Here is a 23,220-nt window from a genome sequence, read left to right as displayed (position 1 = left end):
TTTCAAATCGCAGCGATAGGAATCTGACATGAACACTGATAACTACTGCGTTTTTTCGCTACTCGTTAACCATCACACCATAAGTCATAGGAGGCACATCCATAAGTACCAACAATTATTTTCCTATTGCTTTCTTAGTGGTTTTCATGATGAACTGCGTAACGTGCTTGCAGCCTCCAGTTTCCTGTCACAGCTCAGATTTTTACCACGGGTATCATTATTAGATTTTAATTAACAATGTATAGCTTTTTTTAAATTTATTGGGGCGGGTGTGGCGCAGTCGGTTAGAGGTCCGTTGTAGCCACACAGTCGAGGGTTCGAATCCCCCTTAGGGCTCACTAAGCCTTTCATCCCTTCGGGGTCGATAAATTGGTACCAGACTTGTCGAGGAGAATGCTTTGATCATCTGCTGGCCCCCGCAAGTCATTGTAAAGGCCAACATGCGTTCCAAAACCTCAACGATTCCGAATTCCAGTAAAACGCGTTGGCGCGTCCCGAGTGGATTGATACTCCAGTGACTTAATCCTTTATTCTTAAAATTATTAGCTATCTCAGGACTAATACTGCCGATCGTCTCTCCAAAATTACATAGCTGAGCGACTCGCCATAGCGAAAATACAAGCAAGAGATAAGATTAGAAAAGGACACACTAAAAGATAAAATTATTATATTTTAAATAAAATCATAATTTTATTCATTTAAAATTATAGAAATCGGTCGAATTCCCTTTGTGAGTAGTTCTCTTTTTCTGCTTTCAAATTTCTCGCCGGGTCGTCGACTGACATCAGTGGGTGATAGCTTCCTCAATTTTTCTCTGAAATAATTGCCATGTTTTTACCATTAAATCTCATAAACAATCTAAACATTCTAGAAAAGAAAGTAAAAAAAAAAAGAAAAGTAAACATAAATAACATTCGACTTATTCGATTCAGATAACGACCCATAATTCTTTGTCAGTCTTGTTATATTCGTAAACGATGCAGGTTTGTCGGTTGCTATAGGAAGGAATATAAAGTTAGCCTGAAAAGAAATGTTTCACTTTTCATTAGAAACTTCAATGTTCTGAAACAATCACGGTAATAACGAGTGAAAAAGTACGGAAAGATAAGGCCTAGAAGGAGTTGGGCTTCGCTCGTAAACTGCTCTGCTGTTAGTGCCCCTCTAGGAAGAAATAACTGACGATCTTCCCCTCAATAGTCCAGGAGTTGAGGAAATACGACAATGTTGTAATTTACCAAAATTAATGGTAGCTCAAAGAGTTTACGAGCTGAGCACTGCCTAGGTCATGATATTGACAAATGTTTTTATTTCTGGGGAAATATTTCAAACAATTACAAAAAAATTAGCATGACTATAGTATACAAGCTACACTTACAATAATAAGTAGAATCCCGTGAACCCAGAAAACATATCGCCACTGATCGTATCTGCTTTCATCCTGCACAAATATGCCATGAACTCCCGGGGCAACAAATAAACCAACACATTTCATAAATTGTATAACAGTTAGAACTACATGAGCATATTGTCTAAAGAGAAATATCGAGAAAAATATAACAAAAGAAAAGAAGAAGAAGAAAATACAAAAGTAAAGAATAAGAAAAAAATAAATACTGAGGAAAATTGAAGCTTTTCAAAGTTTGTTGTGTCGAATGGACATAGACATACACAGCGGGATTTTATTGCTTTTCGTGATTTTATACCCTTATATTTTAGGTAAGTAATAGGCTCCGAAATCGTTTTCAAAACGTGGTTGCTTGCAAGATTAACTCCGATCCACATAAAATAATCCAGCATATCCTAATCGATTCAGTTTAAAATATCCACAAGGCCAAGCAGGGTAGGCTCTGGAAGCTACAGCGAACAGTTCCATTCCACATAAAAAGACATTTCCGCTAGTAATCTACAGAAGAGGGTCACAGTAGCGCACTTCGGTAAGAGGGCTTGGTTTTTATCTTCCCAGACATTTCTGGCACCAATTTATCGACCCCGTAGGAATGATGGACTTAGCTGGCGGTATGTCGGTCTCGAACCTCCAATCGATCGTGCAGACACGGGGAAATCCCTTACTGACTGCCCTATACCCGCCCTACCTTTAACTGGACAAAATATTCGTCTAATTGATAGATAATTCCGTGCAATGGGGGCGGGTGTAGTGTAGCGGTTAGAGGTTCCGCTTTCTGCAGGATCGATCGGAGGTTTGAATCCGCTCATGTTCATGATCAAGCTCACCAAGCCTTTCATCCTTCCGGGGTCGATAAACTGGTACCAGACTTGTCTGGGAGGATAACAACACTGACTTTAAACATCAGCTAGCCACTGCAAGTCACTGTAGTTAGTTACACTGCCAGTTACACATTGGTGGAGCCTCAAACGACTCTGAATTGAAGTGAACGTGAGGGCGCATCCCAAACGGATTGATTAACGCCAGAAACTTCAACTTTTAAACTTTATCCATGCAATGATGTAATTACGGTGCTGATAGTTGTTTAAGAATAGAAAAATTATAGGAAGTAACTACCTTGCACAAAGAGTTCCGCATTTGTAATATCCACCCGTATTAAGTCCAATAAACGTGGTGGCAAGTGTGAACAATACAACGCCCGTCTTCCCCCAATCGTTTGGAAAAATTCCAATCAACGTACAAAAAACACCTGTCATCCCGACGGAGATAGTGTTGAATAACCACATTCTACCACGTTCTGAGATGATTCTAAATAAAAAGGGACTTCTGGAGAGAAAAATTCATCATTCATTTGTTACTTACGATACTTACGTGAGTCGATCACTAACAACTCCACCGGCAATTTTTATGGGGAGGTGAATGGCAGAAGAAATTGATGCGAGAGTACCTTTGTAAAGTAAAATTCAAAGATAATAATAAAATAGCCGTTTCTAGTCCCTTTACTATTGGTTGGCTAGCAAAATTAATAGTAAAGTAAAAAATAAATAAAAATACAAATACAAATAAATAAAAATAAAGATGAAAATAATTAAAGACAACGTATCACGATTTTGAGGCAGTGTGGAACCCACAACGAACGCGTAGAGTTCGGGTAGTAGATAGAGGGGCCCAGTGTGATTCCGCTCATCTTTGAAAATCGTAAAAAAACGGCTTGGAAGATTGTTCCAGTAGTAACTCGCCTCCCTTGAGCACGCGCCGCACCCAAGCGCGTGCGGTGGCAAAATCAATAATGTCTTCCCGCCGGTCTTTCCAAGTGAAACCAACGAATAGGCTGCTGAGGGGACCGGATCTTGTACATAGAGGGTTCTCACGTACCTCGTTTAAACATAAGCGATTCCTAAGCTATTTTTTACGACGATTAACGGAAGTTAAGTGAAACCACGCTGAGATCCACAGTCTACTACCTCAACTTTGCTCTTTTGCTATGGGTTTCGACAATGTTCAAAATGGTGACAAAGCGCTCCTAATGATAGTTTACGAGAACAAAAAAGGATAAGAAAGAAAAAGAATGGGGGAAAGCAAAAGAAAAATTTTAAAAATAAGAATAGATTATTATTATTCTTATAGACTGTTATCGACTTTAATAAATACACCACTTCACGTGACAACATTTTCAAAATGATCTCACATTAAAAAACTTTGTTTTGTTGAAAAACTCTGCAAAACTGAGACGGGAGCTTTAATGAGCGATCAAAGATAACAAGAAGAAAAAAAGTTCCAATCCAACCGAACCCTTTAAACTTAGTCTATTCAGGTATCTGCACTACCTGAATGATAGTCCATAATTTTTCTGTCTTGGGGTAAATTTCGTACCTGTTTCTAGGATGCTAAATCCGAGTACCTCATGAAAGTACAGTGGAGCGTACGTTATTAGTAACGTCAGAGTTACCAACGACACAAAAGCATTGAACCATACGATAAGAACTACCTTGTTTTTTAATAGTTCCTACAAAACAAAAAATAACACAATAATCACTCATCAATAGCATTACCTTATAAGGCACAAAGCTGTCTCGTTGAATATGCGCCAGTGTCTTGCCTTCCTGAATTCTATGGAGTTCCTTTTCACTAATAATAGGATAAAACTGCGGATCGTCACGATAATAAAGTGCCCAAAATAGGAACATTAGAGCTCCGAAAAGAGCATGAAAATAGAATGCGGACGGCCAACCAAATCTTGTGTTACACAACTGAAAACTGTAGGTTTATAATGTTATTCTAGAAAATTCACTACTGTGCAAAACTTAAGGTTGAGAGTAACTTCTGGATAATGTTACTGCGAAGTAACATAGCAGTGAAACTTGAACATACATAGAAAGAATTAGTACACTACAGCATAAAAATGCGATGGGTAAAATGTGGTTGGAGGTGGGGGGGAGAAGACACTCGGTGGCACTTCTACTTCTGGAAGTGAATAACTAAATCACTCGAGGCCCTAAGACCTGAGCATTAGGCTTAGAGGATCTATGTCACGTAAGCTAAAGTCACTAGAAATAAGGGTATGCCCCAAAATTTCATTTTCCACAAGGCAACTGATAGAAATACGCAACGAGACGAACAGAAATTAAACTTCCAGTCGGAGGTAATACCAAAGTCACCGCGATTTATTATGGTCCTGCGGACATTACGAAAAGAACGACATGGTTCCTAATAGGGTGTGTGATCACCATGGACGATAAAGCATGCCCCGCAACGTTATCCCATGCTGACCACAAGGTTGCTAAAGAAATCTTGTAGTAGGGCGCTGCAGGTCAAAGTCGCGCTGTACTCACCCTGACCTCACGCGATGCGACGTCCAGTTTTCTGAGTACGACTGGGAAACCTCTGGCAACATACTCCCGCAGTTTAATTCATTTAGACTGGGTTGTTAATACAATGTTATAGTAGGTTTGAAACGAAATGAGGCACGCTGCACTTGTGTAAGCGGCTGCGCATGAAGCGGCGCGGTAGCGCGTAGCGGTTGGAATCGAAGTGGGACAATCGCGAATTGAGAGATATGCGGTGCTGGCGAGGGTCCCACAACGATCCTCCGCTAAGCTCCATCGAGCTGCTTCAAATGTAGCCATTTATGTAACTACACCGTGCCCCACGTCGTTTCGACCGTGGTATACGTTTCATATCTGAGGTGGTGCGAATTTCAGATGGAGTATTCGTACACGGGGTGGTAGATCACGGAGACGAGGGTAGTTCCGCTCGTCTCTGCCTGCATCAGTGCAAGCAGCCACCTTCAGAATGCTGTTTTGTACGACGCCATCTATTGCAACGCTCCACCACTTGCACCGCCTCCTCCCTGCGATTCGTCGAAAATCAATTCGAACTGTCCCGATAGGCAGTAAGGGACGCTACGCGTGCAAGGGTGGCGTGCTGCAACAGAAGGCATCGTACAATACAGCATTCAGGGGCCGGCTGCTTGCAGTGATTCAGGGAGACATGGGCGAAACCACCCCGATCTTTATAATCTACTACCCCGTATACGGATGCACCACCTGAAATCCGTACCACCTCAGATTTGTGGTGTGCTGCCTTTAAGTCTTGCACAAGAGTGTAGTATGAGCCCAAGTATGTGTGTTAGCGTGCCAACTGCAACGCCTTCGACAGGACAACAAAAGTTCGAACCAGTAATAAAGATTGTATTGTGAGTTTATATTACTGCAATTATTTGGCTAGAACTTCAGCTACGCTCCGTCACAGCTAACCATAGAGCAGAGACTTGAGTCAAAGCTTTAGCTGTCAAACAACTAGTGCTCTGTTGCTCTGGATGGAGCACTAGCGAATTAGACCCGTACAAACTCAGAGATCTATAGAAATTTCAAACTCACCCATCCAGAAATAAAGTTCGTCGCTGTGGCGGAAAAAGGTGTGAAACTTGTCAAGGTACTAATAAAAATACTAGTCTCAGACAATGGAGCCCAACGAACGCAAAGGACTCCAATAGCTCCAAAGTTAGCCGAGTATGACACACCCTAAATCTTGCTAAGGATTTTTTTCTTGATATTGCAACTGTAAAGCATAATTCGTTGCATTTTCTTCTGTAGTGTCTTGCATTAATTTTTAGTAAGTAAGTAAGCTTTATGTAATTTTTCCTTTCATTATCGCTCTTACAAACAGAACTGTACGGTCGTTATAGAAATCTTTGTCCGAATAGCCGCGTTGCACGTTTGATTGGGGCAGACCTCAGGAAAGAGAGTGTGTGTAAAGCGTAAAAAGACTATAGCTGCAAGGTCACGACACCCGAGCAAAAATATCTAAGCACCTTTCCTGAGGTCTGCACCAAAATTTTCCCTAAGAAGAAAATTTGCGCAATCACAACTGCACCTGTATAAATCGAAGAAGCAACAAGACTCTTAAGTCAAACATAGCTGCTTTTGGTATAAGCGCTGTCGACACTGATGACATCACACCAGCTATAAAGAACGGCCATCTGAACGAGAAAAAAAAACACTCCACGAATCTGAGGTGGTACGGATTTCAGGTGGAGTATTCGTATACGGGATCGTAGATTATGGAGAGGGAGTAATTCCGTATATTTCTTCCTGATTGCCGTAAAAAAACGGCCCGGAAGATATGGCTTCAGGCGTTCTGGCGCACTATTTTCTACAGGAAGTTCGACTGGAGCGCGCCAGCCTTGTGCGGCACCGCATCTTCCAGCCCGTTTTTTACGGCAATTAGGAAAAAATGGACGGAATCACCTCCACCTGAAATCTGCACCACCTCAGATTCGTGTGGTGATGCCTTTAACTGCTTATCAACCCTCATCAACACTGTGCTCTAAAAGAAAAGAAAAAATCTGGTCTACGAGTAAACTCAAGTAGAAATGTTTGACTTTCGATAAACCTCAGCGGAAGTAAGTGTAGGTAATTAAACAAAAATATAAGTACAAGTATGCGCTAGGGCATAATTCCTTTTTAATTCTAAGCAGCAAAAAAAGATAGTTTATGAGGTCTCACAAGAAGTTCTAGGGTAATCCAGTGAATGGATTGTGTGAGCAGCACAACCTACAAAGAAAATCTAGATAGCCCCGTTTCGGTTGCGGAAATACCACTGAACAATTTAAAGTTTCAACTAGTTTGGAACCGCTTGTACGATACCATCTGTACAACAAAAAACTGTATTATTTCTCCCACATGTAAAGGATTACATGAGATCTGGTATAATCCTAATTTCTTGCACGAACTGCGGCGACTAGGATCCTAAAAAAAGAGCTCGACAGCTACATATTCGTGTTGGAGAGCATGCGAATGGCAGGAAGTGATGGATAAGTAATGGATTTAGACACCTTCGGGAACCCAACGAACACAAAAACACAACGGAGCCAATTTTAAAATCAGGATTCGAATCATGGCATACTACTTTTGAACGTCAACTCTCGAGGAATTTTAAAGGCACCACCTCACAAAACTGTGGTGGTGCGTGTTTCAGGTGAGTTATGCCTGTACGGGGTGTACGGATTATGGGGAAGAGGGTTATTCCCTCCATTTCTTCCTAATCACGTAAAAAACGGTCCGGAAGATGCGGCCCATGCACCAGGCTGACGCGCTCCAATCGAACTCGTTGTAGAAAGTAGCGTCCCGGAACGCTCGAAGCCACATCTTTTGGGCCGTTTTTTACGGCAATTAAGGGGAAATGGACGGAATCACCCTCCTCCCCATAATCTACGACCCCGTATAGGCGTACCAACTGAGATTCGTGAGGTGATGCCTTTAAATCTACTCCAGAACCCTGAAATGATTCACAAGGAAGAATGTCTCTGTATCAGGCGGGAGCTCGCGCCATATCTTCCCATGGCTCTTCTGATTTGAATGAAACATTCCAATCATCGCTCTCGTGATCGATTGGTCGACGGCTTCTCCAATCCAAGGTGAGCATTTAGTGCATTCGTTACGTCAGTGTTTAAAAAAGTAGGCGTAGGCTTCGTAAATTTCCTATTTAGTATCCAAAAAAAGTGATTTGCCAAAACGTTACCCAATAGAACCAATCAAGAACTTTATGTACATCAAAAATCACTCATAAAAAAATTAGCGCAGGCTACAGATTGAATGTCAACGAAACAGTTCGTGGGCAGATAAAAATTTGGGGAACTTTGTTAGTCTGACGACTGCATATGTGCGAATTTTAAACACTCCCTTAAAGCCAACAGCCACATTTTTAGTGCTTCTTTAATAGAAGGATTACTGTAAAATTGAAGTATATATACATATTACTCATTAATAATTAAATGCTTCTCTAATTTCAAACCTGGCTCCATATTTTGTATAAAAGTAATTGAGAGGAAACGTTCCAATTATGGTACCAATTGAAACTGCCCACATGATCGCTGTCTTTTCTGCAGTAGTATAATCCACACTACAAGCAGAGGTCTGGAAAAAAACTGTCGTTAGATTGTCATGGGATTTTATACGACTACAGAGGAAGTTGGTTTAGAATCAATCTAGTGATGCTGATAAACCAGTGAAAATTTTTCATGAGATTTGATAGGAGGAAGATCGCAGTTATTTTTTTTTAATTTCCATTTGAGTGCTACTAACTGTTCCTAACCCCTCCCCCTTCCCCCCTCCCCCCTTCTATTTACTTTATTGACAGCGATAAGATTCATGAAACTGACTATCTTTAGATTTCTGTATCCAATTATAGAATGGGAACTACGAGTATGAGTATGGCGCCGCCATTTACCCCAATCATAATTAAAGACAGCGTAGCGTGGGAAACGGCTTTTGTCCCTACGAGGTACGTTAGGACGCGCCACATTTATACACGCACCGCATCCACAAGCGTGCAGTCAGAAATCAATGAGGTATCCTTGGGAACCTATTCAAAAGTAAAACCAGTAGATAGGCTTCTGAAGAAAGGAGAGCGTGTATAATTGTCTTGGGTACCTTGTAGGAACAAATGCCGTTTTCCTTTCTTGTTTTCGTTGTTCAGGACGATCAAGGGGAATTGAGCGGGGCCATGGTTCTACTCGTAATCCAAACTCAATATTTGCCCACTGGGACCCAAATATCATCAGCCTCGTTTCACGCTGTGATTAATCTACTTACATCTGAGTGGTCTGCTGTCTGAGAAAAGCTCTCTTTTTTCCTGAGAAATGAAAGTACAAAAAAAAAAAAAAACTAATTGATCGTGGGCTGTCTTGCCAATCTTATTTTCATAAATCATTCATAAATTTTGAGTATTAAATCATTCCTCCTTCGTGTCTTTCATTGTAGAGAGGCGTGTAGGCGTTTAAAGGTATCACTCCACGAATCTGAGGTGGTACGACTTTCTTGTGGAGTATTCTTATAGGGGATAGTAGATTATGGAGAGGAGGGTGAATCCGTCCATTTCTTCCTAATTGCCGTAAAAAACGGCCTGGAAGATATGGCTTCAGGCGTTCTGGCGCACTATTTTCTACAGGAAGTTCGACTGGAGCGCGCCAGCCTTGTGCCGCGCCGCATCTTCTGGGCCGTTTTTTTAACGGCAATTAGGAAGAAATGGACTGAATCACTCTCTTCTCCATAATCTACTATCTCTTACAAGAATAAAGTAAAAAGGATAAAGTTTCTGCCGTAAATCAATCCGCTTCGGATGCGTCCCCACGTTCACTTTAATTCAGGGATCGTTTGAGGCTCACGAACGTGTAACTGGCCTATAGAATTACTTCGGGTGGCTAGCCGATGTGTCAAGTCAGTGTTTTTATCCTCCCAGACAAGTCTGGTACCAATTTATCGACCCCGAAAGGATGAAAGGCTTGGTGAGCACTAGGGCGGATTCGAACCTCTGATCGGTCGTGCAGGAAGCGGAACCTCTAACCGCTAGACCACACCCGCCCTTATAAAAATACTCCATCTGAAATCTGCACCATCCCACATTCGTGGGGTGATGTCTTTAAGTAATGATTTTCAGAAAAAGACTTTTTTAAAAGTACTTTAATCTTTAATCCTTAATCCTGCTAATTGTTGTGGGGCCACACCTTTCATGTTTTTTTTTCAAAGTTTCCAAAAATTATATACAACTTATTCTATTACTGTTTGAGGTGGCGGGAAATGAATTATTAGGTATTGAGGGCTGTTCTCTGAGAAAGAGTATGTACAGAACATTCTCACCTGATTCTGCTCATTTGAGCTGGAATTACTTGCCATACAAATGAAAGTAAAGTTAATAATAGAATAATTTGAGTTTGTAGAAGTAAGGCAAAAGAAGCCAATAAACAATAGCAAATAACGAAAATTATTCCGACATAATTTGAAGAGAAATCCTTTTGAGTACATCTGGAATGCGTTGAAACAACATAACAAAAAAGAGAAATTTCTTTTTCCCAACATATGATCGTAATTCAAGATTTTATGAACTATGTGATGAATCAGAAATTCAAAAAAAAAACACAATTAAGTAAACAAAGGAAGAACGTGAAGGTGGCCAGTTCATAGCATACTGACCCATCCGAATAGTAAGGAAAGTGAAAAAGGTATGAATACAGATTATAAATTCCATGAATTCGTGAAAAAGTGAAAAAGAGAAATTTTTCTCATGAACGACCTTCTAAACATCCTTCTAAAGAAAATAAAGATCTATACATATTTCAAAAAATGACCCCTAAAAGATTTCCGGAATGTTTTGGTTGAAAAGAATAAACTATTTATGAGAAAAGACACGGTGGCAATGGTGAAGGCACGTTTCTTTGAGCCAGCGCTGTTCATATACGGTCTGGAGGTGTCTTACAATCTATTCCTAATCGATTTCCTTCCAACAACGTTCATCGTCGTTTTTATAGGAAAAGTCCGGAGATTTATGTGGTCGGTTTATATGTAAGATGTGCATTTGTTTTTATTTTATCGCGCAACAGGTTTAACTCCCTTTCTCTCTCTCTTTCTCTTTCTTTGCTCCCTTTACTCTCTTTGCAACCATTAGATTTATTACCTTATTATAGAGTCAAGAAGTTGCTGAGAAGAAATAAAACAAGGGAATCGAAAAATTCCGAAACACATTACATCATCGAACATTTCAAACCGTTCATAAAGTCTATCGGGAATATTTTGACCGAACATTTATACGTCTCTCGATATGTGAGCCAAATATTGAACATATTTTTGGATGAAAAACGATGAGAGCCCAATAAGGGAAAAGAAGAGCTGTGTAGGCAACTGTGCTGAAGAGCTGTGTAGCATATGAAAGAAGCTGCTTTTAAAGGTGAAAGGAGGAAAGGAGGCGAAACGATCCACTTTCAGTTTTATCCTCTATCTAATTTATTTTGACTTTTTTAAGTAGTTAATATTCTTTCAGTCAACAAAATTTACAGGATCTAATCCAAAAATGAGATCTGCGAAAATCATTCAAACAACGAGAAATGAACACAACTATATGTCGATTGGATTTGTACCCTTCATATACATACTTAAACCTTTATTTTCGCCTTAAACCTTTTGTAAAATTTAATAGAGTAAAAATCAGTAGATGATTAAGTTCTTAAGATCGTGTAAAGTTCAAAGACGATGAATGATGACGAAAATGATGATGACATTGAAGAAATTTATCTCAGACGGTGATTATTCTGTCAGAGCGCAATCGGCTATGAATTCAAAATAGGCAATTTGCATGAAACCATCCAATGCATCCCTTATTTCTGTCTTTTTTTGCTAAAATATAGAAGGGGAGAAATATTTACTGCTTTATTCATTTATTGCGCTCATATGCCGCATCATGAAGGAAGTGACAAGCACAAATGCAAAACAAAAGCACAGTAAATCATGGTGAAAAGGCAGAAAGAAATAATTCAACGAGCAGAGATCAGCTCCGCGTGCGTTTCTGGCCCAGGAAATTTAGTTGATTACCTGGTGGGAAAAAATTGCATCCTACTCTTAAACGAAGATCAAGGGAGAATTTGAAGCAGATACGCCATCCGCTCATCTCATCAGCCGTTGAATAAAGGACAAAGTTTAAGGATAAAGTTTCTGGCGTTAATCAATCCGCTTAGGATGCGCCTTCACATTCACTTCAATTCAGAATCGTTTGAGGTTTACGAACGTGTATCTGGCTTATACAATGACTTGCGGTGGCTAGCCCATGTGTCAAGTCAATGTTTTTCTCTTCCCAGACAAATCTGGTACCGATTTATCGACCCCGGAGGGATGAAAGGCTTGGTGAGCACTAGGGCGGATTCGAACCTCCAATCGATCGTGCAGGAAGCGGAACCTCTAACCGCTACACTACACCCACGCCCACCGTTGAAATGTTGAGAAATTTCATTTTGACAGGGAGAAATGTTGAGAAATCTCCATTTTGACAGTGATCCAACACATCTTCTGCCCCCCCCCCCATTTCACTTCAGCTGCAACCGTTCGATCGTCACAAGTTTTCTGTTGAAAACTACAATTTACTTACTAGAAATTCACTTCATTCACTCATTAAATTCCACTAATTATGAAGCTCTTTGTGAGTTCAATGAATCCACATACTATACATTACAAAAATCGCCTTTAGTATAGTAAACAAAATTATCATGGTAGGTTCGGGGCTGTCACAAATGGATTTGCTTGCAATGAATTATCGTTCGATATGGTATTAGTAAAAGTTACACAGGGATTTTTTTTCGTTCCTGAGATTTTGGAACCATTGATAGATCACAGCCTTCTCATGGTTTGGCAAAATTAATAAAATGCTTTACTACATACTACGTATATGGTAAATATCTATGGCATCCATTCAAAGAAGGTAACTTTCCAGAAATTTCCCTTTCGTTTATAATCATAAATTTTCAAGTCGCAATGAAATTTCCTTTTCCAAATTTTCCCGTTCTATTCGAGCTGAAAAAGTTGAGTTAGACAGATCCATTCTTTTCCCAAGAAATTATATACTCTGTGTACCATTATTATCTTCTATTTATTGAAATAAATTTTATTATTTCCGCGAAGTAGACTTTATGAAAAAAATCACAGAATTTTCTTTAAAGAGATAAAGACAAAGAGTTCCGTTATTGTTGTTATTGAAATCAGAGACTCGGTCCTATCAATAATGGCATTCGTGGAAGGAATTGATCACGATTGTTCGCCGAATAAGCAGGATGCCTGTGTTCTTATGACGTTACTAAAAGAAAGGCAGTAAGGAACTGATTTATTGGTAATCATTTCTAGAATTTTTCCATTGAAGCGGCAAAAAAAAATCATAACTTAAATCACATTTGAATCTGGAAAATCTCTTATCTTTTCGTCGATATTTTCTTACTAAAATCAACTCAACACTACATTTAAAGCGATTCACACACCTAAACCTTCCGGCAATTTACATCCTTTTTAATTTTCGGCTGATGACCAGGATTTTGAAGAAGAAATCGTCCTTTCTCCGAAGAGAAAAAAACAAATTCTATTACAAATGATAGTGATAGAGCTACTAAAGCGGTTTATTTGTAAAAATTTAGGTTTACAGTAAAAATGTACAGTAGTAGGTTGCGTTATGCCTTATTTCTCACCCATAATAAGGTTTTTTTTTTCTCCAATATTATCGGAACTAGTTGGATCCGGCAAATGTTCGCAAAGGAGAAATTGCAAAAGTTTGACCTTGGTTTTCAGAATTTTTTTGGCAGTAAAAAAAAATAAAAATTTTATACAGTCGCAAGGTTTACTTGAAAATTTTCGAAATCAATCCAGATTTTTTTCACAAATTCCTATTCGTGCTATATACTGTGATTAATCTCTAACCATCACTTTCTCTTCAGTACAATTTATCCGATTGAAAATTGCTGAAGAGTATTTTGGGAATTAATAAGGCAGAAACAGACTGGAACACGGTCACGTCTGGAATTTGAGATCGGACCACGCTTCTGCTTTCTGCTTGTATACAAATTAGCAGTGATAAAAAAAAAAGGAAAAAAACTTATGATGTAACGGAGTTCCATATGAAACAAGATGAGTTCATGTCTCTGGCTGAACAATAGGATTTCTTCTAATGATTGTCGTAATATATGATCTACCTCCGAATCGAACCGAACGATTGAACTCCGGATCAGCCCAACCCACAGAACCTTCTCGACTTCCTCGTTAGAGTCGCATCTCTGCCTCTTTTAAGGAGCTTGTTTTGTTGAACTTTTAGGATTTTTACGTCTCGCCATGTTACACTGGATTTCTATTTTTGAGATTTCATGCGTTACTCATTCTCTTCGTTGCACAGCTTATATCGTAGTTGTTCCTTTTAACCTATATTTGTTTCCAAATGGGCTCATACACGATTCTAATGCTCGCCGTCTGATATCTTTTGATACAAACCATTTAACTGGAGTGAATGGTATTGAATAACAATTTGTTAAACCAATGAAGAGTAGTCTTTAATGTTTATAAAGCGAAAAATTTTGGATACTGAAGAACAAGAAACTCAATTTGGATGCTCAGCAATCTCAGCGGATAGGAAACGATTTTTCTCTTCGTGTCAATCGATCAAATTGGTGGTCGAGGAAATTTCATCTTGCCACTAACTCAATATCAGAAGTACACATTCCCCGTCAAACAAACCGAAACCAAACCAAATCACAAATCATTACCTAACCCTTCCACAGATTTTTGATTAGGTAGCCGTACAGAAAAATATTTCTCAGATTTTATTTCGGATGAGATGATTGGAAAACATTTCTCGATTCAGAAAGTGCGCTGGCAATTGTGAGAGTTTCACATCATCATCATAGGTATTTATTTACTACAATACAATGTCGAGATCCATTATTTGTCCTATTGTTTCTATTCATCTCAATACTGGCGATCTGAAATGACAATATTCACATCGATTGATTTATGTAAACGAAAATCAGGAGAAAAAAGTACTGGATTTCCCGGAAAACCATCAGCGCTTTCAGCGTGGACTTTTCTAGTTGTTCTTGTGATAAGAGTGAATGGAGCTGGTTTGTCAGTAGCGATAGGAATGAAGGCGAAATTTGCCTGTAAAGGTGATGTCACAATGAGAATAGTGTAACGATTGATCCATGTGAGGATGTGGGAGGTTACTGTAGACAACATGGCTTAGAGGCATCACTCCATGAATCTGGGGTGGTGCGGGTTTCAGATGGGTTATGCCTGTACGAGGTCGTAGATTATGGAGAGGAGGGTAATTCCGCCAATTTCTTCCATTTTTTCCTCATTCCCGTAAAAAAGGGCGTGAAAGATGCGGCTTCTAGCGTTTCGGGGCGTTATTTTCTACAACGAGTTCGACTGGAGCGCGCCAGACCTGTGCACCCGCCGCATCTTTCGGGCCGTTTTTTACGACAATCGGGAAGAAATGGAAAAAATGGACGGAATCACGCTCCGCTCCATAATCTACGACCCCGTATAGGCGTAATCCACCTGAAACCGCACCACCCTAGATTCGTGGGGTGATGCCTTTAATAAGTGTCTTACCACATTCAGCAAGAAACCGTTGATCCAGTACACATATTTCCACTGATCGTGGTTTCGCTCATCCGTTACTAAGAAAGCGACCATAGCAGGTCCAACGAATAGTGCAACACATTTCATGAACTGAATAGTAGCCAAGACAAAATGAGCGTATTGGCTGAAACAGAAAACAGCGGACTGAGAATGATGGATTTAATCTGTATCGATTTCTTTCAGGTGTATGCACCTAGAGGTTGAGTGTTGCATATCTGTTGCCGTAAAAAATCTCCTCACCGTGATGAAAGAGTGCCGCATTTGTAAAATCCACCCGGATTCATTCCCATGCACGTAATTACGAGCGTAAACAGTGCTACTCCAGTCTTTGACCAGTCAGCTGGAAACACTCCGATCAGCGCGCAAAAAACGCCCGCTAAACCGACAGCGATTGAGTTGAAGAACCACATTTTGTAACGTTCCGACACGCATCTGGAAACGAAATTTAATTTTACATCGACCTCTACATCGATATTCTTTTTGCTTCTAGCATCATTAGGTGACTTGTCTTGCTCAATATATATATATATATATATATATATATATATATAATGATGCTATATAATAACCCATGTTTCCATGTATATATAAATATATATATATATATATATATATGTGTTTTTGTCTGTGTGTCACGAAAATGCTCCGTGATGATGCAAAGCTCTGCAGCGTTGAGGAGCCGAACCATCGCTAGCCAACCTGCACTTGATAGGCGAGTACTTTACCTTTTCACCATTGTCCAAAACTATGGTGCTATTTATGTTGGCTTTGATAAGGCAAGTTAGTTTCTCTTATATGTTAGTGAGGGTTAATAAATTTTAAAATTGGTTGATTAATGGGTAAAAATATTGAAGAAACCGTTGATAGAGAAAAACAATTCTAATTTTCCAAAAAAACGTCGCTTCTGTTTTGACCATATTTCGGATAATTGCCTTTTTCATGGATTGGAAGCTTGAATGAATGCAGGAAGGCATTGGAAGCATTCTGGATTTCCGTCAGAAATCCGTCCATGAATAACAAAAATGAGTGTTTTGTTAAAGTGTGCCTGGGAGGTTTTTAGATGGAATCTTTATTTGCCTGACGTTTCGGCTTTTCGCCGTCTTCAGAGGCCTAAATAGAGGATGACTGGAGCAATGCTACGTTTATCCCTTCAGGTGCCACACTACCAGGTTGCGAGGTTTCAAGACAAAAGAACATTCGAACTACAAAAATGAGTGCTTATCAATTACCAGTGTAAGCTTCGTAACACTGTAAGCTATAAGATTGCCCCACATGCACTTCATTAACGTTATCCAGACACCAGTACTTAAGGATACTGCACAGTGCGTAGATCTCATTCGCCTTGATGACAATCTTTAAGAACTCGATGAAAGTGGTCAGTCGCTTTCCTTTTAAGGTCTTGCTTGGTGTACTAGGAACAATATCGAGGCTTGGCGAGGAGAGAGGAGGAGTTTGATGAGATATGCATGGTATCAAAGACCTCGAACCATTTTCAGGCCTTTGAAAAGACGAGTTTGTCGAAACGTCAGGCCAATAAAAAACTTTCATCTAAACCTCGTTGGCATAACAAGAAAACATAGATACACTATCAAATGCCGAGGTTTCGAAAGAGAGGACTTGGAGATTGTCGCTACTGTTATTTCTTATTGGTCGGTAAAGACGAGGGAAGCGAACACTAAAATAAACCTGAAATCCGGCTTTAGCCGGATGTTCAGGCTGGTATATTATATATATGGGAATATATTACGACCTGACGTAGTCCGCTGGGATGTGTCGTTCTTAAGCATAGCCGAGCCCATCCTGTTGGATCTTCTGCTAGAGCTCACATGATATCTATCCATTCGTCCACAATCTGTGGGTTTTTCACCTTAATTGAGCTGCATTGCAACGAATGTAAAGCAGAGGGACCGCGGCAACCTCAGCAGGAATCAGAGTGAACGGACAACCAGTTAAAGTTGTGGACGAGTTTCGTTATTTGAGAGTGTGGCAGGACAAAGCGAAAAAGTCTAGTAACACTGTAAAAAAAAACCTATGCAGAAGGTGCTCGTTCATTTTTCGCCCTTGTTATTCACGGCTCTACATTGAGATACATCGTTGTTTGCTTTTGGGTTTAGTGTTTTCTATTCAGTGTTTGTGGTAAGCAAATATGTAGTTGCCTCTATGAAATTTACCAGAATCTTCAAAATAAGCAGAAATCTCACGTGACGTGATCGCTGATGAGCCCTCCAACGAACTTGAGTGGAAGATGAATGCTGGCCGCAAACGATACAAGAATGCCTGGATCAAATTCCGTGTTTGTGTAGCTGCACAAAAATAGTTGAATCGCAATTATATTGTACTGTCGTATTGAAAGCAAAAAGATCAACGTTTCCGAAAATCAAGAGGGAAATATCAAGAAGGTTCCATGGTCACCTACTCAACGCCGCCATTCTTTCTGCTCTCACCTACATACCTGAGCATTTCGCCGGCTGGAATAAAATGCGGTCACCCACCATGGCTTAACTCATTCTACTCCAAAGACTAGTATGTAAATCGAACGGAACTATCTTAAAGACTATCTTAAAATTATTTCGGACTTTGCAAAAATGTTGGAAAATGGGTGCTCAGAAATCCAAGAAAAATAGGACAGCTGCCTGATGGAAGTAATTCATGGAACAATTCAATGGCGGTGCTAGTACTATTGTAAAAGGTCACCTTGAAGACCCCTCAGACCACAGATAAAGATAAAATTTGAATACGTTTGATTTTAACGTGGAAATGCGAGGATCACTGCGTTCCGCTCAACTCACAGTTCTAATCATAACGAGAGTAATGATATCGTGGTAAATAAGAACGAATGTTGAAGGACAAAGGTGTTTTTTGGATCCTTCGGCGAAACGCCCAATAAATAGCCATACCAGTTGTGGGAATGTCGTAGCCTAGCACATTATGGAAATAGATAGGAGCATAGACGAGCAGCAAAGTTACCGTCGTCATTTCTGTGAAAGCATTGAACCATACAATTAAAATCACTTTGTTCTTGATTATTTCCTAAAGAATACAGTTTTGTTAGCTCTACTAAGGTCATATGCTCTAGTTGAGACCTAACAATCAACCTAGAACAAACCTTGTATGGAACAAAACTGTCCCGTTCGATATGAGCTTGCGTTTTGTCTTTTTGAATCTTAGATAGCTCTTTTTCGCTAACGCTTGGGTGCAGGTGTGGATCGTCGTGATAACAGATAATCCACAAAATGAAAACGAAGAGTCCAAAAGCTGCATGTATGTAGTAAGCTGAACGCCAGCCAAGAGTTGACTCACAAAGCTGCAAATGTACGTATAGCATAGTCACAAGTTGAACTAGAGCAATAATATAAGGTTGGTAGGAAAATTTTGATATTTTTGTAGTTTTTAGTTGTAGTTTTGTAGTTTTTTCTCCTTAATTTTTGTCCAACATACAGTGAAAAATAAATCAACAATATAATCCCCATTGTTAGTTCCGCCCGATTAATGTCATCAAACTTGGTGAGAGTTATCATAGCCCGGAAAGTCTTAAGGAGGCGGAATAACCGATACTCATAGCGAGTTAAAGGATAAATGATAAAGTTTCTGGCGTTAATCAATCCGCTTCGGATGCTTTCCCACGTTCACTTCAATTCGGAATCGCTTGAGGTTTACGAACGTGTATCTGGCCTATACAATGATTTGCGGTGGCTAGCCGATGTGTCAAGTCAGTGTTTTATCCTACCAGGCAAGTCTGGTACCAATTTATCGACCGCGGAGAGATGAAAGGTTTGGTGAGCACTAAGACGGATTCGAACCTCTGATCGATCGTGCAGGAAGCGGTAGTGTAGTGTAGCGGTCTAACCGCTACACTACACCCAACCCAGAGCGAGTTATGTCAGGAGAATATGGAGAGAGGTGGGAGTATTATGCCCCAGTCTAGCTCTTCGATTTTTTTTTGAAGGGCATCGTTAGCTCCTGTAGCGGAAGCTAACGATGAATTCTCGTTATCATGAATGAAGGAGATGCACCGAAGCCATTTGTCTCGACGGTTTCCCTTGAAGAGCCTCCACGAGTTTTTGAAGCTGAGTGGCGTGAATAACAGCAGTGATCCGTGTTTCCTTACCGGAGCAGTTTCTAGTAAATTCTAACCCTTGAATAAGCCCAAAAAGAAAATAGTGTGGAAGGAGAGGTCCCGTTGGCGAAAAGCTTCGAGAATTTGTGACAACTACCACATGATACATCATTGGTATCGATCAAAAGTCGAAAGTTCTGGACTCTTCAAAAAACGCTGACAAGACTCTCTTTAAAGAAAACCTAAAAGATGATGGTCGATACAGAAAATTAATGATGTTACAACAAACTTTGCATTCCTAAAAGATTCTAGGGATGTGAATTATCAATATTATTCTCTAACCTAACGCAGTTGTACTACTGTTGTTACATATTATCAGTGTTATAATTATGTTATATGCGGAATAATCATTTTATTCATGTAGGTCAAATAGTTCCACTTTTTGTACTTGAGAATAATCTTTCCGAAAAAAAAAACATACCCAACCGGATAACGGATTAGTGATGACAGTGGATACCGGCGTGAACGTTGTTAATACACTGATAAAAAGTCCCGTTTGGGATAGAGGAGCCCAACGGACACACAATATTCCTATAGCGGCAAAATCAGCAGCATAAGCCAGACCCTAAAAACGTTAAACTCGTTGGAAGAAGATCGAAACTAAAACCAACAAAATGTTTCATTGTTCCAATGCTTCCCAGGAAGAAATCAGTGCTAAAATTTCTATGGCAACCTTAACATTACCTTTGACCATAGCAGATCTCATTTTCGTTCGGTTATTTTGAAGTAGGGAGTCAAAAAATTGAAACAACTGTTCCTCTTGATATAATCACGCATTTTACGAAATTCAAAAATTATTTTGGAATTTTAAAGGAAAATTAGACCTCAGCTTCAAAAATCTGAAAAGTCATGAGTACCACTGCGAGTTTATAAGGATTAAATGGAAAACTTCGGTTCAACGTACTCATACCGGCTTTTCCCACGGTAGACAAAAATCTATGACTTGTATCAAATGAAAGGCATTACTATGGGAATGTATAAAAATTGTGTAAAGTGAACAATTGTATAAAAAAATAAATTTAACAACGACTTCAATATCTATGAAATTTTTCAGGGAGTAGCGAGTATTCGAGGATTTGTAGAGGACTGCCTTTAGGAGAGGGGAAGTTTTTTCCACATATGAACAAGATACCGTTGCTATCAAAAATTTCTTCGATCAGAAAGAACCAGTCGCTAGAGTGTGAACGTCAAATTCTGGAAGAGTAGTACTTAAAAAAAACTAGACATACCTGCACGAATCGACAAAAGAGTAAATACGGTAAGCCAAGCGATGCAGCTAATGGAATAAATGCAGTGGAAAACACAGACATTATACCAGAAATAAAAAATGGCCATCTAAAATCGATAAATTCCATGATGGATGATTTATGCGTTAAAGACATCACCCCACGAATCTGAGGTGGTACGGATTTCAGGTGGAGTATACGTATAGGGGTTAGTAGATTATGGAGAGGGTGATAATTCCGTCTATTTCTTCCTAATTGCCGTAAAAAAACGGCTGGGAACATGTGGCGCGTGCGCAAGGCTGGCGTGCTCCAATCGAACTTCTTGTAGAAAATAGCGCGCCGGAACGCCTGAAGCCGTTTCTTCCGGGCCGTTTTTTACGGCAGTTAGGAAGAAATGGACGGAATCACCCACTCTTCATAGTCTCCCATCCCGTATACGAATACTCCACCTAAAATCCGTACCACCTCAGATTCGTGCGGTGATACCTTGAAGGTTAGTATTATTGTTTGTTATTAGAATATTACTATTGTTGTGTTGTTTTTCTGGATTCCACTACCACTGTGTATTTTTTCTAAGCTTGTGATTCACATCTATACTTTATCATTAGTTCAACTTTACCTTGCTCCGAATTTTATGTAAAAGTAGTTAATCGGGAACGTTCCCAGTATTGTCCCAACTGCCACTGCCCATATTATTGAACTCTTCTCAGTTGAACTGTAGTCGAAACGATTTATAAAGGTCTAGAAATAGGTTTAGAATAAGAAATGGAGTGAATTTTTTCTTAAATTAGATTTTATATTTCTTGGATAATTTCTTCGAGGTTTACATAATATCCCGTATTCTCTTTTTTTTCCCCAATTCAGACTGTTACACGGTTCTTAGACCTATTGTATGTGTTGTATCTAATGTTGCGGTTTACCTCAAGTCCACAAATGAACCTCATCATTCAGTTCCTCAGTACCCATCATCATTCGGATTTCCACTCTAATCTCATCGAAATACCGCACAAATTATGTGAAAATCCACATTGATTTGGAGGTTACCGTATTTCCGTAACCGTTGTTATCCGCTCTACCGCTTATATATACCAGTTATTGGGAGATGGGGGGAAGTTTGACGAATGGATCGTGAAAGAATCGATGACCACTGGTTTCAAAAGACAGTACAATAGGGTGAAATTATCGAAACTAGGGCAATTAGATTAAAGGGAAAGTAAAAAATCAAAAGAAAAAATGGGAAAATAGCAGAAAACCTAATGGGAGAGGTCAAGAATCTCTGAGAGACGTAACTAGCAGAAAAGAGTTTGAATTTTCATCCTCTTTCTTGAAATAACCCGAAATTTTTAGCAAAATCTTTGCAAATAACCACAAAGAGAATTTTTTGGGCTGATCGGAAGGAATGTATGTACATAATCAATGAAACCTGACTCCATTTCCAGCATCGACTCTTTCTGAGTCATCTCCAGCCATACAAATAAATGTGAAATTAATAATAATATAGTTTGAGCAGATTGAAGTGAGACATAAGAATCCCAAGATCAGCAACACATAACGAAATCCATTTCGCCAAATTGATGACGTTGCTGACATGCTGATAACAAAAATTCACGTTGTGATCAGTGAAATGTGGATAAAAAGTCGATAATGGAAGATATAACCTTAACACGGTGAAAAAAAAATCGAATAGATAGAACAAAAATACTTTTGACGACGGGATCATCTAAAACCGGTAATACCGTGTTGTTTTGATGATGTTGGAGCAAAAAAACAAAAGTCATTTCGCAAACATTCGAATAGAAGGAGGCACGAAATAACCTTAAACAGAATAAAGAACGAAAAAGAAATAAATTTGTGACAGACGGAATCAACAGAGAAGAAAAGAAGTTTTAATGAACAAAAACAAGACTTGTAGGATCTTCCACAACAACCAAGGGGGTGGAGTCCAAAAAGAAAATAAAATCGTAGAAAAATCAACCATAATAGAACTAAACAGAAGACCCATATCTATAAAATCAAAATGCTACAAAAGAGAATCGGAATAATCGGCAAAAAAAACTGTGAGAAAAAGCGTCAATCCCCTGGCGATCGCCAATAATCACCGCAACTGAGAGAAATGCGGAACATTGACAGAATTCACAGATCACACGGCAAAAGCGATCCACGTGGCTACCGACCGACGACTATCGCCCATGCAAATTTTTTTTCCAGTTTTCGCCCATTTTTGAACATTCCCAGGAAAGAGATGGAAGGAAAATTAGGCATAACAGAAATACTACAATAATAACACATCGATAAATACTCTGTTTTATAATTGAAAATCTCCAGCAATTCTGAGGTCCCACTAAGTACGATGGCTGATTCATAATCGCTAATCGATCACAGTTGTTTTTCAAGCAATATGTTGGAACAAATCTGCTTCTCTATGGTTTCCTAAAAGAAAAAAAAACAGAAAAGTATTGCAATGGGAGCTGTTCTCATACGAATAAAAACACTTTTATATTTACAATTTTATTATAATTTCCTTTAATCCCG

The 23,220-nt window shown here is 39.4% G+C and overlaps 2 protein-coding genes across 4 annotated transcripts; both read right to left on the bottom strand.

Annotated features, from left to right (window-relative positions):
• Positions 1-784: 784 nt before the first annotated feature.
• Positions 785-10,209, bottom strand: RB195_016835 (uncharacterized protein; the record flags this gene model as incomplete). 2 transcript variants are annotated; one of them, XM_064183553.1, is made up of 11 exons in its annotated part: positions 785-814; positions 913-1,020; positions 1,376-1,529; positions 2,522-2,713; positions 2,777-2,852; positions 3,779-3,911; positions 3,958-4,155; positions 5,785-5,928; positions 6,281-6,386; positions 8,201-8,322; positions 10,045-10,209. In XM_064183553.1, the coding sequence occupies 11 exons, from the start codon at positions 10,207-10,209 to the stop codon at positions 785-787; spliced, it is 1,428 nt and encodes a 475-aa protein (XP_064039434.1). The 2 variants fall into 2 exon arrangements, with proteins under 2 accessions (XP_064039434.1, XP_064039435.1); XM_064183554.1 differs by having other exon boundaries at positions 10,045-10,080.
• A 4,394-nt stretch (positions 10,210-14,603) lies between these two features.
• RB195_016834 (uncharacterized protein) lies at positions 14,604-22,278 on the bottom strand (the record flags this gene model as incomplete). 2 transcript variants are annotated; one of them, XM_064183551.1, is made up of 11 exons in its annotated part: positions 14,604-14,684; positions 14,746-14,859; positions 15,316-15,469; positions 15,586-15,777; positions 17,547-17,622; positions 18,243-18,375; positions 18,452-18,649; positions 19,884-20,027; positions 20,692-20,797; positions 21,308-21,429; positions 22,117-22,278. In XM_064183551.1, the coding sequence occupies 11 exons, from the start codon at positions 22,276-22,278 to the stop codon at positions 14,604-14,606; spliced, it is 1,482 nt and encodes a 493-aa protein (XP_064039432.1). The 2 variants fall into 2 exon arrangements, with proteins under 2 accessions (XP_064039432.1, XP_064039433.1); XM_064183552.1 differs by having other exon boundaries at positions 22,117-22,158.
• Positions 22,279-23,220: the final 942 nt, after the last annotated feature.

The sequence above is a fragment of the Necator americanus genome, chromosome II, assembly GCF_031761385.1.
Source record: "Necator americanus strain Aroian chromosome II, whole genome shotgun sequence".
NCBI lineage: Eukaryota > Metazoa > Nematoda > Chromadorea > Rhabditida > Ancylostomatidae > Necator > Necator americanus.
This window is presented reverse-complemented; position numbering and strand designations above follow the sequence as displayed.